The sequence below is a fragment of the Narcine bancroftii genome, chromosome 4 (assembly GCF_036971445.1).
Source record: "Narcine bancroftii isolate sNarBan1 chromosome 4, sNarBan1.hap1, whole genome shotgun sequence".
NCBI lineage: Eukaryota > Metazoa > Chordata > Chondrichthyes > Torpediniformes > Narcinidae > Narcine > Narcine bancroftii.
The window spans coordinates 269,256,481-269,270,856 of NC_091472.1; the positions used below are offsets into that span (position 1 = coordinate 269,256,481).

The window sequence follows — 14,376 nt, forward strand, 5'->3', positions numbered from 1 at the left end:
TAAGGTCACAGGGTAATGAAGAACAAATTTATAGCTTTTGTCAAAAATAATTTTCTTAGCCTTGTTGAATTCTTTCCTTCTATTCAACAAATCTTCACTCAGATCAGGATAGAATAAAATTCTATCTCCTTCCCATTGCAATAGGCCTAGCTGTTCCCTCCCCCCTTTCAGAGCAAGACTTAAAACTTTCTCTGTCTTGAGAACAGAAATTTAATTAATATAGAATGCGGTCTTTGATTAGGAAGAGGCTTTGGTCTCAGAGCCCAATGAGCTCTTTCAATTACAATTTAATTTTCAAAATTCTGTTCTCCCAAAACTTGAGGAATCCAATCTTGGGAAAAAATGATTTGCATCAGGGCCTTCTTTTCCTTACAGAAGGCCTTCTACTTAACATTATTTCTTCTGCTGAAATTTTCCCATACATCCACTTTATCTAAAAGCTTTTGGTACACTGTGATTAAACCACTAGTTGTATTTTCCATAATAGGTACCCTGTCTTCAACATGTTGCATATCATCCTGTACTTTTTTTTTTGTAATTTTTTTTATAAACAGTAATAAATCATACAATCAAAATACAATCCAATACATAATGTTTTATCCCATCCCCAACCCCCCCCCTCTAAACTACCCCAAAGGAAAAGAAGAAAAAGAGATCTACAACAATGCCATTCAATCATTTGCCATGGATCGGGACCACACCAATGTATGGGAAAGAAAATATTAATGATTTAGTCACATATATTCCATATACGGGCTCCAAGTTTTAATTAAAAAAAAGAATAATTGTTTTGTAAATTATATGTTATTTTCTCCAAGGGAATACATGATCTCATCTCCACATGCCATCGTTGAATACTCAATTTAGTCTCATTTTTCCATGTAACTGCAAGACATTTCCTCGCCACTGCTAAAGCTAGTCTTAAAACAGCTATTTGAAATTTATCTTATTTTAATTTCAAACTCAGTGTTTTAAAATAACTAATAAAAATATGTTAGGATCAAGTGAAATTTTAAATTTAAGCATAACATCCAAAAATTTCTTAATTTTATTCCAAAAAGGTTTAACCGACTCACATAACCAAACCGAATGTAAAAAGGTATCCATTTCCTTATGACATTTAAAACATAAATCAGAAGAAACATATTTATATTTCTTTAATTTCTCTGGAGTCAAATATAATTGATGGATAAAGTTATAATGAACCAATCTATACCTTACATTTACAATTTTAGTCACACTATCCTCACATAAAGACATCCAATTATCTTGGGAAATAGATATTTCAAAATCTTTTTCCCATTCACTTTAGATTTATAAACATCTGGTTTAAGCATTTTACTCTGCAATAATATCCTATACTCTTGTAATTTTCTCATCCATTTTCTCCAATCTCCTCTTCATTTTACTCACATCTAAGACTTCATCAATTTTCTCTAAAATCCTCATTTATCTGAAATTTTTTTTGGACCCAAAAATGGTTGGGACTGTGCCTATGTTGGATCAACAATTTTTTCAGATTAGTGTTCCCCTCCAAAAAAAATCCAGAAATCCTCATTTCTCTGAGGCAAACTGACCTCACAGGTTGAAAAAAGATGCACCCGACATCCTCGTTTCAGGTAACTCCCTTCCCTCTTTCTTTCCATTTCTTCATTACCTTCCCCATTGACTTTTCTCTCCAACTTTCCTTCTCAAACTGCATGCCACTGTCTCCAAGCTGCAGTCAGAAGAGACCCTTGTCCCGGCGTCAAGGAGAGTGGCCTCCTGGGCAGAAGCAGGACCTCTGGCTCAATGGTGTTCGCTCCCCTCCCCTTTCCTCCCTCAATGGCACACAGGAGCTCCTGACACTGACTCCGAACCCTACTAGAGCTCACACTGGATTCCGGGATGATTGGTAGTGGTGTTATGGCCAGCATTTTTTGGGTGAGAATTAAACATGATTTTAATGCTTTAAAAGCCTTTCCTTGTTTGTTGTTGATTCAACATTAATAAAGTAATTTGCTGTTGCTACTGAGGTCGTTTTTAAAAAATGATCAGTAATCTGAAAAAATCGTTTATCCAACATAGGCACAAGTCCCAACCATTTTGGATAATTCAGGTTCTACTGTATTACCTAATTTTTCCCTACTGTATCAGTCAGATATGGTTGATGCTCTTTTTTGTTTGAACCCCTCTCAGAAGGGTTTAATAGCAATCATACAAGCAGAAGTGCGATCTGGGCGGACGGGGGGGGGGGGGGGGGAAGAGAGACGGCAGCATGACTCAGGCGGACAGGGGTGGGGGGAAGACGGCAGCGTGACTCAGGTGGACGGGGGGGGGAAGACAGCAGCGTGACTCAGGCAGACGGGGGGGGAGGGGAGTGAGATGGCAGCGCGACTCAGGCGGATGGGGGAAGGAGAGACTGCAGTGCGACTCAGGCGGATGGGGGGGAGAGACTGCAGCGCGACTCAGGCGGACGGGGGGAGGAGAGACTGCAGCGCGACTCGGGCGGACGGGGGAGGAGAGACTGCAGCGTGACTCAGGCAGACGGGGGGGTGGGGGGGAGACACCAGTGCGACTCAGGCAGACCGGTGGGGGGGGGGGCGGGGAAGAGACAGCAGCACAATTTGGGTGGGCTTAAATCTGGGGCAGCTGGCTTTTGTTCTGAAATCCGGGCAAATCTGAAATTCAGAACATTCTGTCCCCAAAGGGTTCTGGATAAAGGATTGTGTACCTGTAGTACATTAGGTACATCTGTCTAAGGACAAGCTTACCTGTATTTTTCCTAATTTTAATCCAATCTGTGATAGGTGTAATACGCAAGTGGCTTCATTGACCCATATGTTTTGGTCCTGTCTAGTTTTGGAAAAATATTGCTATCTTTGGTGCTCTTCCAGCAATTCTTGCAATTGATTTACAACCAAATCTCTTTTTGGAGCAGATGTTAGCTTTTACTACCCTGATGGCTAGGACAGGAGTTCTTCTTTAATGGAAGGACCTCACTCTGCCTGCTAGAGTTCAATGGTTTTCTAAAACCATGGCCTGTTTGAATTTAGAGAAAAATTAGAAGTGCGACAATTGATTCCTCTCTAAATTTGAAGAAACTTGGCATTCATTCAAACAATATTTTTGTATCAAATAATTTCTAACATTTTTTTCTGATTTATTGTCTGTTCCTGATACCATTAAGTTTCTCTTTTGGGCAAGGACCAGGATTCTTATGTATGATGAACACATCCAAAGCTTTGAAGTTTTTTTAAAAACTTTTAATTTAGTATAGGTTTTACTATAAAGTGATTTTTTTTCTTTGATTTAGTATGTGGAGATGAACGCAATATTATTTCCTGATTGTTGTATAATTCTTTTCACTCATGTATCCTCATTCTCTCTGAGCATTGCCAATTGTATGTTTTATACTGAAATCACTGAGCCCCAGTTATAGTAATTTTACACCAATAACTGTGTGGTTCAGTATGACAATAACACCATCTACAAATTTGCCAACATTACCATGGTCGTGGGTTGTATAAAGGAGGAGATTGAAAACTTGGTAGAATGGTGCACCAACAGCAACCTTACACGCAATGTCACCAAAACTAAGGAGCTGATAGTTGATTTCAGGAAAGCCAGAGATATACAATCCAGTGATCATTGGGAAAATCAGAGGTGGAGAGGGTGAGCAAATTTAGATTCTTGACAGTCACCATCTTGGAGGATCTTTCCTGGCCCCAACACATCAATAGCATCGCGAAAAAAGCACATCAGTGCCTCTACTTCCTCAGAGTGTCGAGGTTTGCACGACACCATAAAGGGGTGTGGTGGAAAGTGTGCTGATTGACTGCATCACAGTCAGGTATGGGAACACTAATACCCCTGAATGTAAAACCGTCTAAAAGATAGTGGACACAGCCCAGGCAAAACACTTCCCACTATTGAGTACATCTACTGGGAATACACCACTCACCCTGTTCTCGCTGCTGCCATCAGGAAAGAGGTACAAGGGCCACAAGACTTGCACCACCAGATTCAGGAACAGCTGCTACCCATCTACCATCAGACTCCTCAACAACAAACTCAGACTCATTTAAGGACTCTTACTTGTGCACTTTGATTTTTAAAAAATTCTCTCTGTATTGCAGTTTTCTTACATTTGTTATCTGTTTAGTTCTTTTATTTGTTTACACTGTGTACAGTTTATTTTTTTGCACTACTAATTAGTGGTAATTTTATCTCACCTGCAGGAAAAAGAATCTCAGGGTTGTATGTGATGTCATGCATGTACTAAATCAGAACTACAACTGTGGCTCAAGCATATAATACTATACAAGTTTATTAATGATCGGCAGTCAGTAAGAGAAAATGCAGTGAACGAACTTCAAAATGATCAAAATAAAGGAGCTTGTAGAACAGTATTCTTTATTTAGAATTCACACTCCAAAGAACCAATTAGATGTATTGGGTAGAAAGTATAGAAATTCATTTAAAATATTTACAGGGCATAATAAACTTCAAGAATAAATGGAACAAAATTTATCCCACACTAGAAAACAATCTTTCCAAAGTGGGACTTGAAAATAATGGCAAGTTTAATGCACATGCAAATAATCCAGGAATTTATAAATCAGAGTCTGCAAGTGAATTTACAATACCTTCACTATAACCCCCTCGAAAATATCTCATCACTCTCCACAAATTTAAAAGATGCACAATAATTCTCACTATTATGTTGATAGTGAGGAAGCTTGTAAAGATTGTCAAGATCAAATTGGGCATGTGGGCAAATAAATTTATTCTGGACAAGTGTGGTGGTACATCTTTTTATTAAAGAGACATCATTGCCCTCGAGTTTGCACCCCCCAATTACACCCATGTGACCCCATTTCTTTGGAACATGGGAGGAAACTGGGTCACTAGGAATAAATCTATGCAGACATGGAGAGAGCATGTAAAATTCTTCTCGACAGCAGCAAATTCGAACCAGAGTCACTGATACTGTAATAGCATTGCACTAATTGTGGTCAAATCCAAAAGTATACAGTATATGACAGAAGCCTTAGGTATGTTGATGTACATTAAGGATCTTGGAGTGCAATGTCATAGCTTCAAGTGGCAACACAAAAGGTTAAGAGCATTAAAGAAGGCATGTGGTATGCCTTCATCAGTCAGCATTAAAAAGTCAAATGGCTTGGGATATTAATTATTATTTGTGTGAATGATTAAAAGCTGTGCAGAAAAAAATTCACAGCTATATTGCATGGATTGAGTACAAGACTGGATAAAATGGGATTGTTTTCTCTGGAGAGGTGGATAAGAGGTGATGTTATGGGGGATTATAAATTATATGGGGAACTCATGGGATGGACAGTATTTTTCCCAGGTTAGGAGAGTCTAAAAATAGTGTATTGGCACTGGTTTACTCAGTTTTCACACAATTAGAGAAAACACTCATCTTCCAAAACAACACCCAGCCAAACTCCTCTAACCTTCTCATTAACTCACCACCACATGGGTGACCCTGACACTTTCAATCTCCTACTCTTGCATCCAAGATTCATCACCCGTATACTGACACACCCGCACATGCGCGCTATTACTCTTGTGCATCACTTTGTTTACACCATCAGTGGCGACCGGCACTGCTCCCAACACAAGTATGCGACCATGACAATAGATACAAGTTGAAGATGAGAGGCTAAAGATTTAAAAGGAGTACATTTTCCCACTGAGGGTGATGTGTATAGGGAATGAGCTACTGTAAGTAGGTTCAACTACAATGTTAAAGACATTTGGACAGGTAAATGGAAAGGAAGGGTTTAGAAGGATAAATGCAATTTGCCTTGAGAAGCATCTTGGTCAGCAGGGACAAACTGAGCAGAGAAGCACATTTCTGTACCCAAAAGCTCTAAGAATTTTTAAACACACATAATTATACAGAATCTTGGAGAAGCCACAATTGAAATATTCTGTTGTCTTAGTTTCTACTTGCTATGGAGTACAGTGAAAAGTCATCTGATTGATTCCTAAGATGGAGAGTGTTAAGAGAAGATTCTAGGTGGCTCAGTCCTCTATTCTCTGAAATTTCAAATAATAAGAGGTTATCTTAATTAAACAATGAATTCTTTAAGGGTTCAAGAATGTTGAAGAATTTAGCAGGCCAAGCAGTATCTATGAAAGTATAACTGCAGTCTCTTTTGTCTCCAGGTGTGGAGTGGATGATTCTTCCAAGGAGTCTAAAACCAGTTAGAATTCCAAACTGAAGCAAGAATGTCTGCAGTCACTACGATTGTAGTAAATACACAAAATTACTTAGTAAAATCAGCAGTTCCTTCAGTGTTCATAGGAGGTAAAGATTAAAAAAAAAATCAGTTTTGGGCCTGAGCTCTTTGTCAACATAAGTCCTCGACGAAGGATGGTTATATATTTTTGCCTCAGCATGACTTGATGAGTTTCTCCAGTAATTCTGTGTATTTATTTGATTAAAACCTATTACAGCCATTTAGGATTAAAATGAAGAAAATTTTGTTCATCCAGAAGACAGAGGGCTGTGAGACTGAACACTGTGTGTTCAAAACAGATATTTGGATATTAGAGAAATCAAGGGATATGGGGACAAGGCAGGAAAGCCAAGCTGAGTTGGAACAACTAGATCAAGCTTGAGGGGTTAAAGTTCCATAAAATAATATTTTATATTGTTAGTAGATACTGCCCATTTCCTAATTTGCAAATGGCAACATGTACTTGAATTTGAACAAGTCTCATTTAAGAAATGATTTCCAATAATATATTAATTTTAGAAAATCTGCAATTTAAATATTTGTTTCTACATCCAAGCATCTCCTTTTGAGAAATCCAGAAATGAAATCAACATAAATCAGGAACAACAACCAATTTAAATAACCCTTATAACATCCTTTAAAGGAAGTAAAAATGCAAAACTTGGTGTGTCATTAAAAACAGACATAAACGATCAGCCTAGTTATCATTAAACTTCCCAATGGAACAGATCATCATAGCTAAAAGTTCAGTTAATTGTTTGTTGTACTCCATATCAAAAATAAAAATGAGTCTCTCAACATGTTTGAAAAAACCCTGAGTCTCAAAGGGCAAGTTATAGGCCTGAGGAGAGTTTCTTCATCTGCTTTTAGCCTGATGCAAGTCCTTATAAAGTGAAAGGTACCTGAATAATTTTGAGGTTTCTCACCAAGTTTTACGAATTTAATTTGCCAGATTCACAAAGTTTTTGCAAATGCAGATTTGCAAATTGGTGTGAATGAAGGCAGAATTGTAATTTTGCTAATCACCTCACATCTCCACTAATTACACTATAGTTTGACATACTTGTCAACAGTACTGGTTAATGCCATGCCACAAATTATCCACCCCCCCCCCCCCAATTATGCCAGTGAATCGTTTAACAGACCAATAGCCTGTCCTTAACAAACCATGATTCCCTTTTACCAAAAAGGACGTTAAGTACACTGAAAAACATTTTAGGACCATTTACAAATCTTCGTCCGCGAAGCCAAGCCAAAGATTTCTCAAATAATACAACTCATTACAATACTGTAACATCCCGTTTCCATCTGCTAAAATAAATCGATCTGTAACGAAGCAAGCCATCCTAAGCTCCAGTGCACATCCAAGGTGGCAGCTGACGAGAGACTTGTCAACCCATACGCATGTAATTTGTGTTTATTGCAACACCGGCATCAGCGGCGTCATACACAAAACATCCAATCAGCGGCGAGACTCACGCGGGTCGCTGCAAACAACTCGGGATTGACAAGGGCGTTGAGCCAATCGGACAGAGGAAGAGGCGGGACCTCGGGTCCCTTCAACGTCAAGAGCACCGAATGGCAGCTGGGAAACATTTATTTTTTGAGGCAGTCAGGCCCTTCTCCCACTGGAACGAACCCAAATGATTGCGGCGCTATCCTTTCGTCCCAAGGGAGATTTATTCGCCACGAAGAAGAGTTCAGTTCGTCGTTTTCAAATTTCCGCGCCAAAACACTCGCCGCCGATGACAACAATGGCGGCGGGCGGAGGCCGTGGCTTGCGCAGTGAGTAGAGCGAGGCGGCCGCGGCTCCCTCCTTCCCCACCCCCCCCCCCCCTCCCCACACACCCTACCCGTGCTCGCACTCACTCACCGACTCCTCTTCTTTTTCCATCCCGGTCGGCATCTGCGGCACGGCCCTGTTGATGGACACGCAGTCCTGGAGATCCGGCAGATCCTTCGCCCGGTAAATGGGCAGCGGCTTAGCGGCGTCCAGAGCCCGCGCTCGAAACGAGAGTTTACTCATTCTTGTGCGTGCTGAGAGTGAGGAGGGAAGGGAGGGGAGGGGGATTGGAAAGTAAAATCCCTCCCCTTTAGTTCTCGCTGTGAGGTTTACACACGCACATACACAAAAAAGCGGACCTCACTGGCACAAAGATGGCGCTTCCAAAGCAGTCTTAAATCGGCGGCCGGGCGCCCGGAGCCGCTCATGGAGGCGAGTGAAGGAGTCCGTCTCCTGGATCGGTCGGGCGCTCCTCGAAATGCCCCTCATGCCGACCGAGCAGAGCCCGAGAAACCGAAATTTGGCCGTCGGTCCGCGACATGCGCCACGGCAAACATGGCGGACATTAAAGCAGCGATCCCAGGGAGCCGCGCGCGCCTCCAGCAACGTGGGTTGGGGGGGGGGAGGAGGCGAGGGAGGGTGTGTGGCGGGAGGGGTTGCGCGCGCACCGCCGCGACCCCGTCAAGTGCAGGGCAGAACATCGGCGCGGCTTGGTGCATGGTGACTGTTTGACAGCCTGGGTCGCCGGGCATTCCCTCAGCTTCTTCCAGCTGCTTGAGAGTCGCTTTCCAAAGCGCGGAAGCCATGTCTGTGACAGGGCAAAGTTTTGGGCGCTCAATAAAATTTCCAAGACTTGGGACCTGCAGCTTGTGGTTGCGTCTTTATTTTCCTCTTCAAAGGCACGCAGGAAATGTTGGGTAACAATAAATAACATCTCTTTCATCGACACATCATGACATCGTTTTTCAAATTACTTTTGCTCCTAATGTGGTTGATGTCAGGAACCCAAAAGTTTTCCACTCGAAATATTTTTATTAATGAAAGTTACAAAATAGAGCCTGTTGTTAAAATTTGACTAACTGGAGCAGTGATGGACCCCTAGAATGTAAACTATATCACTTTTTATCAGAACACCATCTAAATCACATACCAAACTGATTTGGGAATCAATTACAGGACTGTAATTGAGTGGGATGTAGGATTTAAACCTTCACCAGGGGAAAAAAAAAATGACAACAGTTTAAGAAGGTAACTCAGTCTTTGAAGGGAGCAAAATGTAGACATACTACAAGAAATAGCACACATACAGACAATAAAACATATGCAGGATAAATATTTTATCTATAAAAATAAATATTGTACAAATGAGAGTCTTGGATGGTGAGTGTGAGTAGTTAGTTCCTTTGGTCGTTCAGCATTCTCACTGCCCATGGGAAGAAGCTGTTCCTCAGCCTGATGGTGATGGCTCTGATATTTCTGTATCTCTTCCCTAACGGGAGCAGCTGAAAGATGATGTGTGCACCCTATTCAGACAACAATCCCAATAGATCACACGATGGTGGGGGAGGGAGACTCTCTGCCATTCTTCTCGTTCTGTGGATCGACCACGATACATTTCTCTGCAGCAACCATACTATGTGATGCAGGTGGCCAGGACTCTCACTAGAGCTCCCATAGAAGGTTGGGTGGTAGTTGTGTCCCTCAGGGATTGGTGCTGGGTGCATTGTTGTTTGTCATCGAATTGGATGATAATGTAAATTGGTTCAGCAAGTTAGCAGATGACACAAGATTGAAGGATTCATGGACAGCGGGGAAAGTTTCATAGTTTGTAGCAGGATCTGGCACAGCTGGAAAATGGGTCGCAAAATGTCGAATGGCATTTAATGCAGGCAAGTGTGAGATGTGATACTTTGGGAGGACTAACCAATGTAGGCCATACACAGTAAATGGTAGGGCACAAAGGAGTAAGGTAGATCAGAGAGATCTGGGAATAGGACACATAATTCCTTAAAAAGTGGCATCACAGGTAGGAGAGATGTAAAGAGAGCTTTTGGCACATTTGTCTTAAATTAAAGTAGTATAGGAGTTGAGATGTTGTGGTGAAGTTGTACAACACACTGGTGAGGCCAAATTTGGAGTATTGTGTGCAGTTTTGGTCACCTAACTACAGGAAAGATATCAATAAGATTGAAAGAGTGCAGAGAAGATTTCCAAGGATGTTGCTGGATCTTGAGGAACAGAGTTACAGTAAAAGATTAAACAGGTTTGGGTTTTATTCCTGGAGCATAGAAGGATGAGGGAGATTTGATAGTCATACACAAAATTATACAGGTGCCTTTCTGTTCGTGTCTCTCCATCCATCATGGTCTCTGACCTTCCGAATTGTAGTTGTTGCCTTCCCTGTTTCTAACTATGATGTTAATCCATCTATCATTTTCACTCTCTCCCTCTGCTTCTTTTCCTTTCAGCTTTCCAGTTGTAACTAAATGTTCTAATGTGTCTCTTCGCATGATGTGTCCAAAGGTATAGATAGATTAAATGCAAGCAGGCTTTTTTCACTGAAGTTGGGTGAGAAGAATTAAAGGACATAGGTTAAGGGTGAAAGGTGAAATATACAAGGGGAGCATTAAGAGAAACTCCTTGATGGTGAGAGTGTGGAATGAGCTGCCAGCAGAACTGTTATGTGGGCCCCAATTCTATATTTTAGAAAAATATGGATGCGAAGGGGTATGGATGGTTCTTGTCCAAGTACAGGTCATTGGGACTCATTTAGAAGAATGGTTTGGCACAGACCAGATGGACCAAAGGGTCTGTTTTTGTGCTGCAGTGTTCTCTGGTGCTACAATACTCCAAGTGCAGCTGAAGTCAGTTAAAAACACAATGCTGCAGAAACTCAGCAGGTCAAACTGTGTCCTTTATATAGCAAAGATAAAGATACAATGTTTCCAGCTTGGTCAGCTGCCGGTGAGAGTGAAAGAGAGAGGACCAATTGTAATATTTGGAAGACATTTGGATGGGATGCATGGGTTGGATTGGTGAGGGAGACAGGCCAGAAGAAGGCAAATTGGACAGACAACTTGGCAATGGACATATTGGGCTGAAAGTTCTGCTTCCATGCTGTAAAACTATAAATTCAATTAATGGATTCTATCCAGAAATGTTAACTGACTGTTTCTACCCATCCCTAACCCACTGAGTTCCTCTGGCAAATCATTGTTTGCTCAAGAACCCAGCATCTGCAGCTTTTCTGTAATGCTCAATATCTCACTTAATATGGTTCAGTTGCAGGTTATGGATGTTGTGGTAAATCCTGAATTTCCACATATTTACTTTGTCACAAACTCTCCATTATAACCATATAGCAATTAAAACTCCACTAGTTCCACCTTCCCACTCTCATGACCATAACCCTCCAATCTCCTCACATCCATGTACTCATCTAGCCTCCTCTTAAATGACAGAATTGACCCTGCCACAACTACTTCTTCTGGTAGATCATTCCACTCAGCCATCACTCTCTCAGTGAAAAAGCATCCTCTTGTATTACTCCTAAAATTTTGCCCCCTAACCCTTAACTTATGACCCCTTGTTCCAATCCCCCTACCCTCAGGGTAAAGAACCTATTCCACATCTACTCTATCTATTTCCTTCAAACAGTATGCTTTCTCAAACTACTTTGTGACCGCAACATTGCAAAAAAAGTAATTCAAATGGTATCTAGCATCACTCACTATGTTCTGCATTGAGACCACCCATATCCCATAGTCTTTATGGCTCCAACGTGGCTCCTAAAAGAGTGCAAATGTTAGTGTCATAAACAAAATTAAGACTAAGATATCACTTTGAGAAAGTTATTTGAAAAAATATAGGTGGGATGACAACTGCAGTTGCTGATGGTTTCGGATGAACAGGATGATGGTAAGGTTTATTTGTAAGGGGGTGGGATTGAAATACCCAAGCTAGAGCCAAAGCAAAATCCTGCAAAGTAGTGAAAACAAGAGTGTGTTAAAGACATGCACATGAAACATCCAGAGAATGGAATGGTTGTCCAGAAGAAATCTGAGAGCATACATGAATATTTTGCAAGCAAAATGTGGAGGAAGAGTAATTCAAGATTCTTTTATTGTCATGTCATATATGAAAATGCATTTAGTCTGTCATAAATCGAAATTGCCCAGCACCTTGATAGAGAAATAGAAGCCAAAAAGCGTCACTGAGTGCCTGTGGATTTGTCTCCAGCACTCCGGTAGCCTCTGCAGCCACAAAAACTTCAGTTCAAACCATCGACAACTTGAGCTCCAGATCCAAACCTCTGACATCTCAGTGCCTGAGGCCCCTCAGAGACCCTCCCGCCCTTGACACTCTCTAGCATCCTGGTTCTAACACCTGGTACCCCTTCAGCCAGTCTCCAGCGGTCCACAGGTGTATTATGAAGGTTTGTGGCTGTCACATAACAGCACTGCTCACAACTTGGTTGAAAGACACACCACCTGCCAATCAAGGTTTGGCCCTGCCCCTCTCTTTAGTGCACACTGCTGATGGCTAAATTAAATTCCTTTGTACTTGGCCTTGGGAAATTAGCCTTTGAAATCAGCTTAACTTTGCTGGCACTGAGCTATTGGAGTCCCTGTAAACAACCTGGGCTAGACCCCTCCAGCACTATAAAGGGTGCCATGTGTGCTTGAATCGCTTTCTTTGTCATCTTCGAGGGACCACCCTGCTTCACTGCAGGCTGAGAAATGTGGAATGGTGCTGGAGAAATCATTGGTAAGTGTTCAATGTTTTCGGGTTGGGAGCACTTTAATTAGGGTCCCTAATGGCATAGAGCCATGCCTACACTGAGTCAAGGGCTGGCGAGTATCGTATTGGTTTTTCCTTGAATATGTACCCAGTTCATTGTGTGTGTATATTTGATCCCCAATGTGTTTTTCCTACGTTTGTCTATAAATTGTATGTGTGTTTTATTGCCAGTACGACTTTCCCATGCTTACTATAAACTGCATGCACGTATGTGTTATCTGTTACCATTTTTCCATGCCCATTTTTTGTAAATAAAATAATTTACAACAAAACTGCTTTCATTAGTCTTTGCTTTTGAGACCCATTGAATCTATTTTCTCACTCAACAACAGCCTAGTGTGAGTCCTTTCACCACAACAGCCCGCAGCCTGTATGGGTTCCTCACCTCAAGTTGCCCTCAGCCTGTTGCCTGTGTACTCATCAGCTGCAGAGCCCCTTGCTGGACCACTGTGGTGGTCACCTTCTCCTCAAACTGGGGAGTGTACTCCCATTTTCTGGTGCCCTGTGCAACTTCTGCCAACGTCAATGTTTCCACCACTACCAGGTGCGTCTTCTAGAACCAGACTTCACAAGCCATCCTTCAGACACAGTGAAGGATGCTTCATTATCTCAGCATCACCTCTCGCTAAAACGTCTCTGCTCTTGAGTTTCTCCCGAACAAACATTCTATCCCTTGGCATGCTTCATGTGCCTGCATCTAGAACTAGCAAACTGTGATGATGAAGGGGATGAGTAAGTGGGAGAAGCAAGCTAGGACTTGCATAAACTTAGTGACATTTTTTTGGTATGTAAAGCAACCAGTGGATGTGCATCTCAGTAATGACCCACCATCAAGTGAAACCTTAAAAAAAAAATCAAGCACTGTGTTTGTACTAAACAATACAGAAATTCAAATTAGAAAACTACTGCCAAATCATTGTTCAATAAAGCACATACCCCAACCTCTTGTCTTCTATTACCCTTTTCATGATTATTTGCAGGCTTTCCTGCCACCTACCTTGGTTACCTTATGGCAGTGGTTCTCAACCTTTTCTTTTCACTCACATACCACTTTAAGTAATTCCTATGCCATTAGTGCTTTGTGATTAGTAATGGACTGCTTAAGGTGGTATGTGAGTGGAAAGAAATAAGTTGAGAACCACTGCCTTGTGGTAACCCAGAAATCCCTTGATGAGGAGAAGTAATCTGAATGCACACGCATTGTCTTCATTCTTGTATATTAATTAAGTGACACATTATTGTACTTTACTTTATCCCAAGGTTTTTCTTTCACAAACACAACCAAGATACAACTCTGGAAATGGAAAGATTCAGATTTACCTGGTATTTCTGATGAAGCTCATACAGTTTGTTAAATTAAGGGCAGAAGTAGGCTGTTCTGAATATAAATCCAACTTCGCTTTTCCTTCTATAAAAGTAACATTTCACCTCTGGCTTATCAATAATTCATTTACATTTGTCTTAAAACATTCAAAGATTCTGATTCGTTTGAGTTCCAAAAGTCACACTTCTCTGATAGAAAAAGAAAACACTTAATCT

General features: G+C 41.3%; 1 protein-coding gene and 1 long non-coding RNA gene across 10 annotated transcripts in view; one reads left to right on the forward strand and one right to left on the reverse strand.

The window, feature by feature from the left end:
• The window catches only part of epc2 (enhancer of polycomb homolog 2 (Drosophila)), an 80,747-nt gene extending 72,115 nt beyond the window's left edge, over positions 1-8,632 (reverse strand). For 2 of the 8 annotated variants that reach the window (XM_069934984.1, XM_069934983.1), the window contains exon 1: positions 8,128-8,630. In XM_069934984.1, the coding sequence (XP_069791085.1) occupies positions 8,128-8,280 (153 nt within the window). In that variant the 5' untranslated portion in view covers positions 8,281-8,630. Of the gene's footprint in view, positions 1-7,538; positions 7,602-8,127 lie in introns of those variants that run through there. The other 6 variants (XM_069934987.1, XM_069934985.1, XR_011356652.1 and 3 more) reach the window with 5 other exon arrangements.
• Positions 7,696-14,376, forward strand: part of LOC138761958 (uncharacterized) — an 82,365-nt gene continuing 75,684 nt past the window's right edge. Inside the window, exon 1 of one of the 2 annotated variants that reach the window (XR_011356654.1) lies at positions 7,696-8,039. This is a non-coding gene — a long non-coding RNA (uncharacterized lncRNA). The remainder of the gene's footprint in view (positions 8,040-14,376) is intronic. The other variant, XR_011356653.1, reaches the window with a different exon arrangement.